This window comes from Macrobrachium nipponense, chromosome 32 (assembly GCF_015104395.2).
Source record: "Macrobrachium nipponense isolate FS-2020 chromosome 32, ASM1510439v2, whole genome shotgun sequence".
Classification (NCBI taxonomy): Eukaryota; Metazoa; Arthropoda; class Malacostraca; order Decapoda; family Palaemonidae; genus Macrobrachium; species Macrobrachium nipponense.
In genome coordinates, this window is record NC_061094.1 from 42104630 (window position 1) to 42121494 (window position 16865).

At 43.7% G+C, this 16865-nt stretch overlaps 1 protein-coding gene across 3 annotated transcripts in view; it reads right to left on the minus strand.

Annotated features, from left to right (window-relative positions):
• Positions 1-394: 394 nt before the first annotated feature.
• The window catches only part of LOC135207139 (GDP-fucose transporter 1-like), a 45577-nt gene continuing 29106 nt past the window's right edge, over positions 395-16865 (minus strand). For all 3 annotated transcript variants that reach the window (XM_064238729.1, XM_064238731.1, XM_064238730.1), the window contains exon 5: positions 395-486. In XM_064238729.1, the coding sequence (XP_064094799.1) occupies positions 395-486 (92 nt within the window). The remainder of the gene's footprint in view (positions 487-16865) is intronic.

Sequence of the window (16865 nt, forward strand, 5' to 3'; positions counted from 1 at the left end):
AACATCACCCCTGGGTATATTCATGAGCTAATTTATAAAAAGACGTCATGTGGGCGAGAGAGAGAGGCAGTATACATGCTCCCTTGAAGTCAAGATCACAACTAACTCATGAGCCACCTAATTGTTGTTCTGAGCCAGTCTAGAAGTTACCATTAGTGAATGTATGGGCCATTGAAGTATTAGAACCTCTTTCCTGCCCGATTTCTCCAAATCAATGGCACATAATATTGATGCTCACCATGAGTGAATCTGTCCACCACCCAAAACCTGTTATTGCTACACATATGAGGATATACGTGCATTAATGGTTAAAGATACTTAATGTAAGAAAGACCACAAGTGCTATTTTCATTTACTAAAAAATTATTGCATCTCCATGTTAATAATGCAACTACTAACCTGCCTCATTCTCTTGGTCCACTCCTAGAAAAAATCCCCCAATAATAACAGCACAGCACACTATGGCAGGCGAAGATGTTTTCTGACCTGAAAATAGTAACAAGGAATACAGTATTTCACTTCTCCAGTGAGCAAACCCTGTATCAGGTTCACATGCATGATAATATAAATTTTCATAATAAAATTTATTACTTGGATACTTACCTATTGTTAAATTTAGCTATATCTCCCTACCTGATTAGGCGAGTCGGCATTCAAACAAAAAAAATTGAATGGTTGCCTGGATGACTGTCTAGTTTACCTGTTCTCCACCAGGTGTGTTTCGAATGTTTTAGCTCTTGTCAGAATTCTCCTTGACAGCCCAATAAGTTGTGGGGAGGCTGGGTGGGTCTACTTTAACAGTAGGTAAGTATCCAAATAATAAATTTTATTATGAAAATTTATATTAAGATGAATCTTACCTACTGTTAAATTTAGCTGATTCCCACATTAAGGAGAGGTTGGTGGGTAGTGCAGCTAGACAAAATTCCGCTCAGCCATTCGAGCTAAAGGTTTCTTGTACGAAACCCAAAACATTATCACCTGATCTGGAATCCTTGGTGAATTATACTACCACCAGAAGTTGGATTCCATTCAGGGAGCAAGGCTCTCATATATATGCAGCAAAGAGCAGCCTTGTGGAGAAAACCACTTCGATTCAGCCAGCATGAAATACAAGCAGTATGAGGGACCCCTGTGCCTGGGTCCAAAAGCCCTATCAATTATTATTATTAATAGGGCTTAGTTTTTTCAGACCTCTGAGTCTCAAGTAGACTCTTCTCGGGCTGGTCCTCAGGGATTAATCCTGAGAGAAAAAAAAAATGACTTTATTTAAGAAACCTGTCTTATTTTAAAAATTTATGATGTTGTTAATTGAAAAATTTTTGCTTTCAGCAAGAATACTTTTCATTTTTGAATTCCATAGATAAATTTGATCTTTGTTGGGTCCAATTTGGGCATTCAGTAAGTAAAGGCTGCACTGTCATGGGTGTTTGACATCTATTATACTTTATTGGGTCAGCATGTGGTGTTGACAAGAAGTGGCCATGCAAGAATCTTGTGTGTCCTATACGGAGCCTTGTTAGGATCACCTCTGTTGATCTTTCCTCCTGTGAGGATGTCCTCCATGCATACACTTCAGTTTTTATGTTTTTAAGTTTATTTGTGGTTGGCACTAAGGCCCATTCTCTTTTCCAATCCTGGCATATCAATGGTTTAACAGATGTTATCCAGTCTGACACTGGGGCATGTGTAATTGTTGGCTAATTTGGCAGCTGAGTCTGCAATTTCATTTCCTTTTATTCCCACATGTGCTGGAATCCAACATATTTCTATTAATAATTCTGATTGGAGGAGTTGATGAATTTTTATTTGTATTTCCTGTTCTATTTGGTTTACTGATTTATACTGTCATAGCATCTATAGCGCTACGCGAGTCCCTGAAAATAACAGACACTTGCTTTTGCCTCAGATATCATACCAAGAGCCATCTGTATGGCTGTGACTTCAGCAGTAAGTATTGATGATATCAAAGGTAGGCTTCTTTTGATTAACATATTTTTTGAATATGCAGATGCTCCTACTCTAACATTATTTTTGGAGCCATCTGTATATATACCATGAATTTGTTTCCTTTTCTTCTAATGTGCTCCAAAGCAAGTTGGCAGTACATTTCTGTACTTGTCATTTGCTTTTTAAGCAGGTAAGACAGGGAGATACATATCTTTATTCGTTTTAAAATCTACGGTGGTGGCAATTCCATTGGTGGGTGAAAAATTGGATCTATGCAAGTTCATTATGTACTTAGCTCTTTTTGGGAAACAGCTAGTACTATTAACTTCTGTTACTGGATTACAATTTTGAAAGCAGTCTGCTGCAGGAGACGATCCCGCTTGCAGTGAAAGACCTCTTCGTATTGCTATCAAATTACGGTGATGTTTCAAGGGCAACACACCTGCCTCTACCAGAAGCGAGCTTGTTGGGGACGATCGGAATGCTCCTGTGCACAATAGCATGCCTTCATGGTGCACTGCATTGAGAGTTTTTAATGCAGATTCTTAGGCAGATGAATATATTGGACAGCAGCAATCTATTATGGATACGACTGTTGCCTTATATATCATTAATAAAATGTCTCGCTTTGCTCCCCAGTTAGTGTGTGATAACTTTTTCAATATGGCAAGGGGTTTGATGCCCTTGGCTTTAATGTATTTGATGTACTCTTTCCAATTTAAATATTGATCAAATATCACTCCTAGATATTTGATTTTTGTACAAAATTGTATTTCAGTGCTATAAAGGTGAAGTTTGATTGTTTGGTTCTTCAGCCATCTTTTGTCTTTGTAGAAGATGATTGCTTTAGTTTTATCAGTTGAAAATTTAAATCCAACTGAATTTGTCCAACTACATATACTTGAAATGGCAGTACTGAGAACTCTCTGAGCATGTCTCAAATTACTACTCGTATAGTAAATAACAAAGTCATCAACATATAAACTGTATTTTACACCACTTGGTAAATTTACAGTAGTGTCATTGATTGCTAAAGCAAACAATGTACAGCTCAAGACACTACCTTGAGGGATTCCTTCTTCCAGTTTATAGGTTACCAAGTAGGAATTTTCTACTCTTTCTTGAAAAGTTCTGTTTGTTAAAAAGTTCTTAATAAATATTGGTAAGTGGCCTCTAAGTCCCTTGGAGTGGAGTTTTTGCATGATGTTATGTTTCCATGTAGTATTGTATGTTTTTCTATATATAAAAATATAGCTACTGTTAATTTTTTTTTTAAATCCCCTTTTGATATGATCTTCTAAATGTGTTAAGGGATCTAGGGTTGATCTGCCAGCTATTGAACCTGATTGTGTTGGTGTTAAAATGGATTCTTTCGTTATTACATACGTTAATCGTTCATTAACCATTTTTCTAAGATTTTGCATAGGCAGCTTGTTAGGGATATTGGTCTATAACTGGATGGATTACTTGCATCCTTTCCTGGTTTATTTATTGGAATTATTATGGCATGTTTCCATTTATCAGGAAAGACACGTTTTAGCCAGATACTATTATAAAATGTTAATAAATATGATTTAGCTATAGGAGCTAATTTTTCTATCATTTCAAATAATATTTTATCATATCCTGGTGCAGAGGGAAGACATGAGTTCATGGCATTATCTAGTTCATCCATGTTGAAAATATAATTATATTCCAGGTCTTCAAGAGTTTCAAAATTGAGTATTATATTTTCTTTTTGTTTTCTGATATTTTGAAAATGTACTATATCTAGGCTAGAGTAAGCACTGACGTTTTCAAAATGCTTTCCAATTATATTTGATATTTCATAAGTATCATGGAATATTTTTCCATTTAGATGTATTGCACTTCTTGGAGGTTTTATGTTTCCATTGATTTTCCTTACCTTTTGCCAGATATCCCTTGTGGATGTGTTTGAAGATATGTTTTAGACATATTCTTTCCATGATGCGATTTTTTCAGCTATTACTGTTTTTCTAAATTTGGCTGTATATTTGTTATATAGTGGTTTAATGTGGTTAATTGTTATGTCTATTGCAGAGGCTGCTGTGGTAGTGTTTTGCACTCACCCCAGATTCATACCGACACCCTTTTAGAAAGGGTGAGCGAGTCAGAATATTCTGGCATGTCCAATTTAGCAGTTCTCTGGTATTTTAGCAATAATTTACCTTAGAAATAGTGCTAAAGGAACGTATTTCACGGAGTGACACGGCTGAGCCCAGAAATAACTATTTTGTTTAATAAGTTTATATTATAGGGAATTTTGTTGAGTGATTTAAGGCGAGTTTTGAGTCTGTTAAGGTTGCGACCCAATATGTTTTTCTGAGTTCGACCTGTGTCGGCCAGTGAAATGTTCCTGTAGCACACATTTCTAGGTATAAATAGATGCTAAATATACAAGAGAAAAAAGCTATATGGAATGCTGGAGTTACTACCTCCAGCTCGCTCACCCATATAGGGTGTCGGTAAAGCACAAGGGTGAGTGGAAGCCACTATCACAGATACTTTGCCAATTAGAAGTCTCCTCTCAAAATCCCTCTCTAGATAGGTGCCGTTACAATGTCTACCTTCCGCTCGCTACTACTACTACTTCTGCCCGAAACCTCCATTCCTGAATTATGCACCCAAGCTTGGGCCAGCTAAAGGGCAGGGGACCAGGAGAAGAGAGGGATGGGTTCACCAGGCGACACAGGTCTTCCCCCAGAAATAGATTTTTCCTTCGTCAAAATCCCTTTTCTGGGTTCGACCTGTGTCGGCCGGTGAAATAGTATCAGAGAATTGGCCGTAATGCACTTGATTATATGCACTTTTGTGATAAACTATTCAAATAATTGTTTTACTTTTGATGAGGTTGGAAGTTCTTCACGATGTCCTTCCCTGGCCTATCCGACCAGACCTAGGCTAGGTTTTGGAGGGTAGGCCAGGCAGTCTTGTATATCCCACCACCCTTGTGCCCCCTTTTACCGCTACCCGACCAGGCAGATATGTTTGCTTGGAGGGTGGTCCAGGACAGTCTCTCTCTCTTATCATGCTTGTTGGGCCTAGATCTATCGTACCTGACCAGATCGGAAGATTCAATTTTGGAGGGTTGATTTAGGTTCTATCCGTCCTCTTCATGACGTCCTTTTTGGGGCCATACTAGCCTACCTGACCGGATCTGTACTGATCTCGGAGGGTTAGAATGGGATCTTAGCTGGGTGCGTTCCTCTCCCCCCCCCCCCCCTCTTTTTCGCAGTTCTTCCAGTAATTCCTCATCAATTAATTTATGAATTGTCTTTGTTGAGTGTAGCCTGGGCCATTGCCCCCTTTAGGGTGTCAGTTGGCCTACCGTCTTCTGCCCCCTTTAGTGGTAGGCTAGTTTACGGCTCCCGAGAGGTGGTTTTTCACTGATCGGTTGCTAAGGCCAGGAGATCACGACTCGTCCACTCTCCTCCAGACACTCCCCCCCCCCCCCCCCCCCCCCCCCCCCCCCACCCCTGTCCCGGACTCGTTCCGGCGCTGCCTAGTTAGCTCGCTGCCCAAGTAATCCTACTGATGAACGACAGCTAAAGCGTAGAGCTTAATCCAGGGGATCAGTCGGAGGAGATTGGGTGATTAGTAGATTGTGTAATCTCTATTGGTATGTCTCCGGGCCTGTGTGTTCTCTGGCGAGGTGGGGTCTACCACCACATCTGCCAGTAGGCTATATGCTGGATTGTACGTACCACTGTTCCGCCGCTCTGTTTTCCATACTCCTCTATGTTATCGCTGCTTCCCCACTCCAGTGGGGGTGGAACTGGGCTTAGAGCTGCGTTTCTAATTGACTTGGAACTGCTTCTCTTCTCTGGTGCGATCAGACTCAGGCCTAGGTTTTACCTATTTTCCCTGTTCTGCTCGTATCAGCCCAACCCCGCCGATTTTAGCTAATGTGATAACGAGATTATGGATTCTGGAGTAGGCGAAGACATTCAGAGATTAATGTTAAGAAAATTTTTTATGTAACCTCTGTTGGTATGTCTACGGGCCTGTATTTATTCTGGCGAAGTGTGGTCTACTATCACATGCGCCAGAAGGTATACACCGGAGTTCTACGTACCGTTGTTCCTGCCACTCTGTTTTCCATCTTCTATGTTATCGCTGCTCCCCACTCCGGTGGGGGCGGAACTGGACTCAGAGAATGCGCCTACAATTGGTTAGGTTTCGCTACTCTACTCTGGTGCGATCAGACTCAGGCTTAGGTTTTGCCTTATTCCCCTGTTCTGCTCGTATCAGGCCCTCTCCGCTGGTTATAGCTTTGACGATCCCAAGTATGGATTCCGGAGCAGGCGGAGACATCCAGAGCTTTATTAATAACAAGTAAGTTGAAGCTTATACTCGAAATTGCCTTTAGCTGGTTAAATATCTAGTTGAAGTGTACTCATACCGCCGGAATTAACTCCGGCAGCATTATCTGACGATAATCATTTATCTTTTCAACTTACAGATGGTCCGATGCAAGGAGGCGGGTTGTCCGGCCGTCCTATACAAGCCGTATGGGCATGAGGCCTGCCGGTCTCATGCCAACTGCGCCATCCACTTGGAGGGACGCGCGGTCTGGCACCCAGAAGCCTGCACGGTGTGTTACGACCTAGTTAGGATCGTAACAGATGAGTCGGTAGGTAGCATACTCGCCTCATTGTTACCCTGAATTTTATGTTACACATGTAGTTTGGGAAAATTCCCCGGCATTGGGGAACCTAATTTGGTTATTTCTTACAAGTTGATCTGGCACTCAAGACCTCCTCGATGTCAGCCCTTAAGGCCTGGGTAGGGGGGTTCGGTAGAAACGTGGGAGCCAGCCAACCCTACGTGCTGTCGGAGGAGTTGTGCGCCCTCCTCTACCCCAACGCCCCAGTTTCGGCAGCAGTACCGGCGGGAGTAGCAGCTCCCATCATTGAGCGTATCCGCCAGGAGACCCAAGCCCCCCAGGAGGACCAAGAGGGCTTGTGTGACGTTGTAACAGAGGAGGTGGCGGCCATCAGCCTGCACCGAGAGCCTATGGCCACCGAGGAACAGGACGTAGGTAGGGAGGTAAGTGAGGCAGGTAGTCGTGGGACTAGTCTTCCTTTCAGTCCAACTCCTTCTCCTCCTTCCTTTCAGGGCTTCCCTGTGAAGTTCACTTCCACTTGGAATAGGTCGGGCTCGGTAATCCCCAAGGTAAAAACCTTGAAGACGAAGTACCTGCCGAAGGCGGGTAAACCAGCCAAGCCTTCTCCGGCAGACTCCGCCAGGTCGTCATCGGCTCCCAAGCCTTCGACTTCCTTGGCTAGAGCTACTCCCCCACCCAAGGGGTCGAGAGCTAAGTCTTCCAAAGTCAGACCGGCAGTCTGGCTTCGACCAAGAGGCTTTCGCTACTCTTCTCATGCGGAAGATGAGCGAAGTAGTGGACTCAAGACTCGAATCGATGTCCACTCAACTCACCTCAGGTCTAGAGACTTCGGGTCAGTCCATCATGTCTCTGACCCAGAGGTTACAGGCCCAGGAGGAATTGGTGACCGGATTCCTCCACTCCAGAAACACACCGCAGTCCTTTGCGGTGCCAGACGCGTCCAAGCTTCCGCCATTCGAGAATAGCAACCCGTGGCGGTTGGCTCTGCATGACCCGTTTTCAGAGGGCAAGCTTACAATTGAAGGTTGCGGAACCCAACCCGTGGAAGACTATGAGTTTTTCCCATCAGGCCTACAATTCCCCTTCCCAGGCTATGCTAGACTAGCTGAGGAAGCGTTGGTCAGGGTAGACAAGGTCCCGAAAGAGACGGTTATCTACCCTAGGGATCAGGCTTAGTCGGCATGGGTCCGCACCCTCACGGAATGGGAGTGTGTCAACACCAAGCTGACACCCCACAAAGGTTGCTATACCATGTTTGTAGCGCCGGAGGACGTTCCGACTCCTTGCATGTCAAAGATTGCAGAATTGACACTGCAAGCCGGAATGGATGACAAACCTATGCCTCAGCTGTAAGAGACGGAGGCTACCTCTTTGCTCTTTCCCGGAGACCTAGAGTGTTGGGCTGGCGCTCCGGCAACGTTCACGGTGGGCAAACTCAACCCAGAGTGTGCCTCCACACAATTCAGTGAACGTTTGCCTAGAATTCCAGACCCCATGGTTAAGGCGGAATTCGAAGCAAGATGCAGGCTGAGCAGGTAAATTAACTCAGTCACCACTGCAGAGTTGACGGCTAAAGTCTTTGCAGATGTGCCTCTATTCCGGGTCCTGACAAAGTCGCTATTACAGGCCTTTCAGTCGGACCTGTATGATTTTATAGTGGCTAGACGAGCCTGCAGGAAGCATGTCTTTGCTAATGCTTCCATCTGGCATGAGCCGAACAGGATAATAAAGGCGTCGATCTGGGGAGCCAACCTCTTTCCTGAGAACATGGTTAACAGCGTCCTCAGTGAGGCGGCTAGAGCTAACCAGAACCTTCGTGTCTGTTGGGGACTTCCCTTCAAAAGGAAGTTCGAGACACCCAGACCACAATCGAAAGGTAGGAAAAGGCCTAGGAAGTATCAGCCTTTCCAGACCTCTCAGTCTCAGACAGTAGTGCAAGCAGTTCCTGTCTCCCAGATCAACAAGCCTTTGACATCTAAGGCACAGCCACAACAACAGTTTGTTCTGCTGCAGAGTCAACCGACTCAACAGCCTTCGAGTTTGGCCGCCCTTGTAACTTCCCCATCTTTCAACGCCTCCTTTGAATCACAAGGGGCGTTTCGAGGCTTTACCAGACACGCAAGGAGTAGCAGAGCCAGAGGTGCCTTCCGACAGAGAGCTGGCTCTAGAGGCAGAAGCTTCAGAGGAGGCAGGGGAAGTAAGACCTCAACCAGTCAATGAGGCTCTGCAGGTGGGCGGGAGACTGTACCTCTCCCGGGACCATTGGACCTTCAGTTCGTGGGCCCACAGTATTGTATCGAAAGGTCTGAGGTGGAAATGGAAGAAAGGGCTTCCTCCACCAGTCAGTTTTCACCAGTTTTCGATAGCTATGTATATATCTGCCAGGTAAGTATGTATGAAACTTTATTGTATCATAACAATATCATTTTTGAATGTTTAATGACATCTGTACATATTTGTTTAGCAAACCTATTTGTTATAATTACCCAACAGTCTTCTTCATGAATCCAAGATAGCATAAGAAAACTGTCTGCTAGGTGTGCATACAGCCTATGGATCTTGAGGTCCCAAGTAGGAAAGAGCCTTAATTTTCCTTCAAAGCTTGTTGAATAGAGGCTTTAGCAACTTGATAATATTTTCTGGCCAGTTGTTTTACCAAAATTATTTCATTCCTTATTTATTGTATCATAAAATGTTATTGTTATAATACAATTAAGTTTGTTCATACGTTACCTGGCAGATATATATATAGCTGTATTTTCCGAAGTCCGACAGAATTTAAAAATTCGCGGCACAGCAGTGGGGCGGCCAGGTGGTAGTACCCATTCCCGCCGTGGGAGGCGGATATCAGGAACTATTCCCATTTTCTATCATATTTTTAATCAGTGCCACTGTCTCCTGAGGGGAGGTGGGTGGGCACTTTAATTATATATATCTGCCAGGTAAGTATGAACAAACTTAATTGTATTATAACAATAACATTTTGTTCATGAAACTTACCTGACAGATATATATATAGCTGAATCCCACCTTCGGATGGTGGGAAGAGACAGAATAGGATTTTTTGGGAAACTAAATTAAGTAGATGATATACATCTTGGTTCCTCACCTGTTAGCATAGCCGACTTCGTGATTACTGTCACCAAAGTCTGCTTCTGCGTTATATAGAGTTGCCAGCGAGGTAGAGACCTGTAATGCTGGTGCGCTCTAGATGATCTGTCAACGGGACGTGACCACAATGTGACTAGACCCTACCCTATGACCATACTTCTGAGGGCACCGAAGCTAAAACCACCACCTGACCTAACCTATCAAAGTTAGTTCCATAACTTCTAGGCTAAGAAAAAGGAACGCGCCTCAAGCGACCAACCCTTCAAAGTTAAAAGCACACCTATCCCTTTTCTATAGGATAGGATTCGTGTTGCTTCCTGCCCCCAATAATATATCTACGGAAATGTATGGTCCTAGCGACTTACAGATCTCAAATGTCGTCTTCACATCCCGTCGGGGAGTGTGAAGCGAACACAGAGTTGCTTCGCTAAAGCGTGGCACTCAGGATGTTACTGAGTGTCATGCTCTGTTGAAATGCTTCGAGGCCGCGCCCTCACCTCTTGAGCATTCATATTAATAAAAACTCTCAAATCTTTTCTGCAAACATAAATGAATTGAGACCCTTCTTCAAAAGAGGAACTCCTTGGCTATAATGCCAGGGTGTTCTTGGACATGAACCAGTCTGGTCTTTTACGGAACACCGCAGATTGTCGGGAGTGTGAGGCGAACACAGAGTTGCTTCGCTAAAGCGTGGCACTCAGGATGTTACTGAGTTGTCATGTTCTGTTGAAAATTGCTTCGAGGCCCGCGCCCTCACTTCTTGAGCATTCATACTAAGAAAAAATCTCAAATCTTTATGCCAACTAATGAATGAGACCTCTTAAAAGAACCTCCTTGGCTATAATGCCAGGGTGTTCTTGGACATGAACCAGTCTGGTCTTTTTACGGAGCACCGCAGATTGTCCGTTGACCTTGACTTTCTATAGTTTTATCAGGATAAAACTTGAGAGAGCCTACAGGGCACAGGACTCTAATGCCCTTGCCCAATAAATTGTGCCATACCCTTGGTCTCCAAGCCTTCGGGTCAAGGGTTAGACAGGTTTTCGTTCTTATCAAGAACGGAAGGCTTAGAGGACAGACCGCATTATGTCCTTTAAAGCCAAAACCTCTGATGATGGCTAAAACCTCACTAACCCTCTTTGCCGTGCTAGAGCGGTTAGAATATTAGCCTTTCTGGTCACGTGTAATAAGTTCGCAGAAAGGATAGGTTCGAAATGCTTTTTGGCATCAGAAACTCAGACTACGTCTAAGTTCCATGCCGGAACCTTTGATCCAGAGTCTTTCAAGATCTCCACAGACCTCAAAGATCGTGAAGCTTTGTGTTTGACAGAACCGAATCTCTGAGCCTAGAGGCCGTCAACAACAATTTGCATATTCTACAATAGTTAGGACTTCTAGCTTACTCATACTTCAGACGGAAAGATAGAACCATAAGGAAATTCACAGAGGTCGAGTTGGAGGAATAGTCATTTCCCTTCACTTACTCCAGAAACGGCCTCCTCCGATTGAACACTGAAAATAGGCAGCACTGCTTTGCCTTGGCCAAGAGACTGCCATCTCTTGAAGATCTTATCGCTATGTACCGTTGAAGACGAAGGTAGATATTGAATGCAACCTACGTCTTCACAGACGAATCGAGAGAAAGATTCTCAAGATTCTGAACCTGTGCTTACAAATGACTGAAAACGCTAACCGCTATTTCATTGCTGTCCGGTGAGAAGTCGTAGTTGCAATGAAAGCGGGGCGTTCTTCAGTAATGAAAACACAGGGGAAAGCCGCCTGAAGAACTGCTTCTCATGGGCTGAACATTTGGAAGTAGAGCTGTTCAGGTCGGAGAGTAGGCGACGTCTTTATGACATATCTGTTAATTCGGGATGAACAATGAACAATTGTACACCTACGAATATGAGATATTTCAGACAAACTCAGATGTCTGTAAAATCATTAGCATTATCAGTGCATGCAGCGGGAGACTTGTCCAGACTTCTGTTTACCGTGCGGTAAACAGTAAAACTAATAAGTCCCTAAGATATCTCTGTTGAAAATTCTCACAATATCAAAGACGATGGAATCTATCGTCACAGCAGTAGATGGTCCTTCATAATTGCGAGAATCCCCTTTAATCAGAGACCTAAGTCCAAGATTGTTGGGCAGAGATAGGTTCGGTAGTCAATCAAAGCAGGGGAGAGAGAGAGACATAAACAACCGTGCATCTCGGAGGCCCAGCTGATACTGAGCGGCTATCAGCCTGGCACAGGCAGTTCAATACGCAGTAGCAGAGCCTGAGCTCCCGCGACTCGTCATCCTGAGTTGCAGGTAATCCATATCCCACAAAGGAATGCGTTCGGCTAGAACCACCGAGCATAAAAGATATGCTCGAGCAATTATATTTAGGCGAAACGAATTTCGGTAAATATAAAAGTTGAAATGGTGTTGTCGTGACAAAACCATAAGAATATAAAATTGAAACAAACTCCTGGGAGGTTGCAGGCAACCCCGAGTTGCAGTTCAATTAGAATACTTCTCGTCTAAGTCGCAATCCGTAGAAAAACTAGGATATGCGCCTACCCCTAGGACCATTCAACTGCTTTGTAGAATCATGTCGCGAGGTTAATATACGTAGAGTATATTTATAGGATTCTGAACAACGCATAGCTCCATCCTAAATTCTTTCCTTCAAGAAAACAATATAAGGATTGGAGATCGACCACCTTCGATCTCTATCAAAGAGAGTGAAGGAGAATCTTCCGAAGGAAAGCTTCAATGGTGAACAGAATACTAACTGGCTGAGTTGCCAGCTACTCCCTTTACGAATGAATAGGTATGATATCGAGCAAAAAGAAACTCTCAAGCAGGCCTATTTAAACGAAACAGAATTCGCTAAATACAGAAGCTGAGTTGGTGTTGTCGTAACAATACCTGAAGAGTTGTTCTTCCTCCGAAAACTCTTGGAAGGTTGAAGGGAGTGTCAAATAAATACATTAGAACAACAGTTCTTTCGGCTTCTATCCGCAGAGGTAAATACGATATGCGTATATGACTCGACCCATGCGTTAGCAAAATGACGCCACGATAAACTACGTAAGTATTGTAGTAATTTGAAAACATCGAATTCTCTACTACATCTTTCCTGGACGAGGAAGAGAAAGAAAGGAAAACGACTGTCCACGTTCTAATGAACGAGACTTTTAAAAGATCATCAAGAGAGAAACGTTGTATCGAAAAAGACCGTTCAATGTTCTTATGATATTGGACAAAAGACTTTCTGGAAAGTCTACAAGTCTTTCTCTTAACCCCGGATGAGCCTCTGAAAATGAATGAGAGCTCTTCCGAAATTTGTTAATGAGTTTATCCGCTTAAACGATAAAAACGTTAAAATCTATGTCAATGAGAACTACCCCATTTATGAGGGTGGGCCCCCACTTAAATGACAATGGGGAAAACGTCCTGACTTGACAAAACTATTAGCACTTTGCTAATAGGGGAAAACCCTTTAACATGACCGAAAGTCACCCAGGAATTCGAGTATATAATCTTCCCGATTCTCAAAGAAATCGATGAAGAGGAAAGAGGGATAGAAGAAAAAATTAAATTCGGGTATTGTCTCTCCGCTAACTCCGTCCGAATCCCTTTTAAAAATTTCTGTAAAGAAATGTCTTCAACAGCAAATAAGACGCCTTCAACAAGTCTTTTCTCTCGCAAAGCGTCCTGCCGAGCTTCCACCGAAGCGTCCTGGCGAATGTCCACAAAAGCGTCCTGCTGAGCGTCCTGCTGAGCGTCCTGCTGAGCGTCCTCAAAAGCGTCCTGCTGAGCGTCCTGAAAAGCGTCCTGCCGAGCGTCCTCAAAAGCGTCCTGCTTAGCGTCCTGGAAAGCGTCCTGCCGAGCGTCCTCAAAAAACGTCCTGCTTAGCTACGAGCGTGTCTGAGCAGAGAACACCAAGTCTTCTAACGACGTTTCAGAGAGGAACTCGTTGAGCGCCTTGATGCATGCAAGGCCCGCCAAGAGGCGTCCTGGCGAGCGACCTGCCAACAATCTCAATGTTATGACGAACCGCGTTTTGCGTATGACATTGAATATTTTTAAGGGACGTCCTCATGCGAGTCTCCCTGGAGAACCGCACGCTGCTCCTGAAGTGTGTGAACACTAAAGGAAGACGTATGGCTTTCGTCTTCCGCAAGGTGCTTGTCGACCAGAGACATAAGTTGTTTGACTGTGCAAAGCAGCTAGCCGGCCGTCAAACTTATCAGCTTGCTTTATCGAAGTAAAGCGAACGTTACCTAACGTATACGGAGCGCAATGAGGAGAGGGGACGAATACTGAGTTGCTCCTCCAAAAGGTGGAATCAAGAATGTCCTTGATTACCATATTCTTTTGGAATGCTAGCGAGGTTGAAACAGCTCTAACTTCATGAGCGTTCACTCGCAGAGGCTCAATCATTCTTCTGGCAAGATGATGAACCTCCTTAATAATGTATAAGTGATATATACATGAGCGTTCAGATATATGAGCGTTCACTCGCAGGAGGCTCAAATCACTCTTCTGGCAAGATGAATGAGCCTCCTTAATAATGTAACATGAGCGGGTCACTCGCAGAGGCTCAAATCACGTCTTCTGGCAAGATGAATGAGCCTCCTTATAATGTATAATGATATATACATGAGCGTTCTCGCAGGAGGCTCAAATCACTCTTCTGGCAAGATGAATGAGCCTCCTTAAATGTCCCTTAGAAAAAGAGCCAGTCATTCTTCTAAAAGGGAAAAATGTGGTCTCTTTACTCTTTCATCCTCTCGTGACGAGAGAGAGGACGTGAAGCGTCCTCTTCTCTAAAGCTTCTTTAGGGGGCGCGAGTCCTTCCGAGAGCTCCAACCCCTGTGTGGGGAGGACGCCTCGGAGGACGAGAAGCAATCCTTCAAGATTTCGTGCCGTGCTCGATCTTCGGCAGCCTGGGAAGCGACAACAGGACATGCCGAAAGGAAGCCAGATCAGCATGAAAAACCCGTAACCCTCCTTCGGCTTTTGACATGCCCTCTCCCTGGTTTTCCTGGGTAGTCCGACAGAGGTCTAGGCCTAGAGGCGTTATGGGGCCGATCTGACGTTCCCCCCTAACGAGAGAGAGGACGTGAAGCGTCCTCTTCTCTAAAGCTTCTTAGAGGGCGCGAGTCCTTCCGAGAGCTCCAACCCTTGCGCGGGGAGGACGCCTCGGAGGACGAGAAGCAATCCTTCAAGATTCGTGCACGTGCACCGGGGCGTCAACAGGTTCTGCCGAAGGGACGCCAGATCGGTGGGGAGCCCCCGTAACCCTCTTGCGGCTTTCGACATGCCCTCTCCCTGAGTCCTGGGAGTCCGACAGAGGTCCAGGCCTAGAGGCATTATGGGGCCGATCTGACGCCCCCTCCACAACACAAGGGACACTACACTTCACAACACTGAATGGAGAGCGAGCACTTTAGTCTAAGATTACTTGATGTAATCCTCTAGCAGACACTTCTTCTAGGCCCGTAAGCCATACCACAGGGTTAGGCAAAATAAAATCTACAGGAGGTTAGAAGGTTCATTATTTCTAACTTCTGTTTACTGTGGAGGAAAACTCTGATTCTAACCACGCTCTAAAATGCGTACATGAATCCTCCTTCTTCCGTAATCAGTCACACCTTACACTAATTACATTGAACTTATGCCAAGAAAACATGTAAACGTCATCTATACTAAGCGAGTGTCTACCGAATTTCGGTAGCCTCACCTTACCATGCAGACAACAAAGTCTGAAACTAGGCTAACTAGCTTCAGACATCAAATGCAATGAAAAATTTACGCTAGCGTATGCCTAGCCACAAATCCAAGTTAATAATCGAAATAACAATTAGGATACTTAAGCGGCTAATGAAGTTTTCAAAATCCTAGGCGGAGGTCTGTAAACAGTTGTTTACCGACCGGCGACAGAAAAAATATGAATAGAAAATGGGAATAGTTCCTGATATCCGCCTCCCACGGCGGGAATGGGTACTACCACCTGGCCGCACCCACTGCGTGTGCCGCGAATTTTTAAAATTCTGTCGGACTTCGGAAAATACAGCTATATATATATCTGTCAGGTAAGTTTCATGAACAAACCATGTATTCCATATGTTGCATTTTTACATAAGTGAAGTAGATTTTGGTTAATTTCCTAGTGAAATTTTTTAGGGTTTCACCACTTACTTTACTGCTGCCACCCCGGATGGTACTTGGCAGAAGGAAGGTATTTTAAATTTTTGCCTTCAGCAAATTTAGAGGAGCATGTTTTTCTAGTTCCCAGTGTTTTGACATTTGTTTGATACCAGTTTGATACTAGGTTTTTTGTGGTATATGTCCAGAGCTGCTTGACTTCGGGTTAGGCATATGTAAACTGATGGGTTTGTATCAGGAAATTTATTTTTGTAGTCAGAAACTTCAGACCTTGGCAGACAGAAACTTATGTGTATATGAGATAGAGAGAGAATATAAGTTTGTGCGCTACGAAAAGTCAGGCTTTTCAACTGCTCTATTTACTCTCAAAATAAACTTAAGTTTAAATAAGAGTAGTTGGTAATTAATAGTTCTGCGTATAAATTATTTATATTTTATTTTGACTGACATGATTATTTTCATGAAATGTTTTGTTTTTCCATGTCTTAGTGAGCTGGAATACAATTATTTGAGATGAATCTTACCTACTGTTAAATTTAGCCATATCTCCCCGCCAATTAGGCGAGTTGTCATTCAAAAAAAAAAAAAAATTGAATGGCTGCCCGGATGACTGTCTAGTTTACGTGTTTTCCACCAGGTGTGTTTCAAATGTTTTAGCTCTGGTCAGAATTCTCCTTCCCACCATTGCGGCTAGGCGATTGTTGGTATTTATGAATTTTGGCTGTTTTACACCTGTTTATGGTATTGTAATTTCCTTTTCCTAGGATATCTTCCACCGGAAGCAAACCAATAACATTAGGCTATGTAGGAATGTTTTTGGTGTAACCAGGATATTGAAATTGGAAGTTGATCAACATTCCTTTGTACTTGCAAGGGTACAGAGTGTGATCTTCGAACTACTAGATGTGAAGAATGTAGGGAATTATTCTGAGAAATTTATGCCTGAATATGTGAGATATAGGAAAGATGGAAAACTAATAGATTGTGAAAG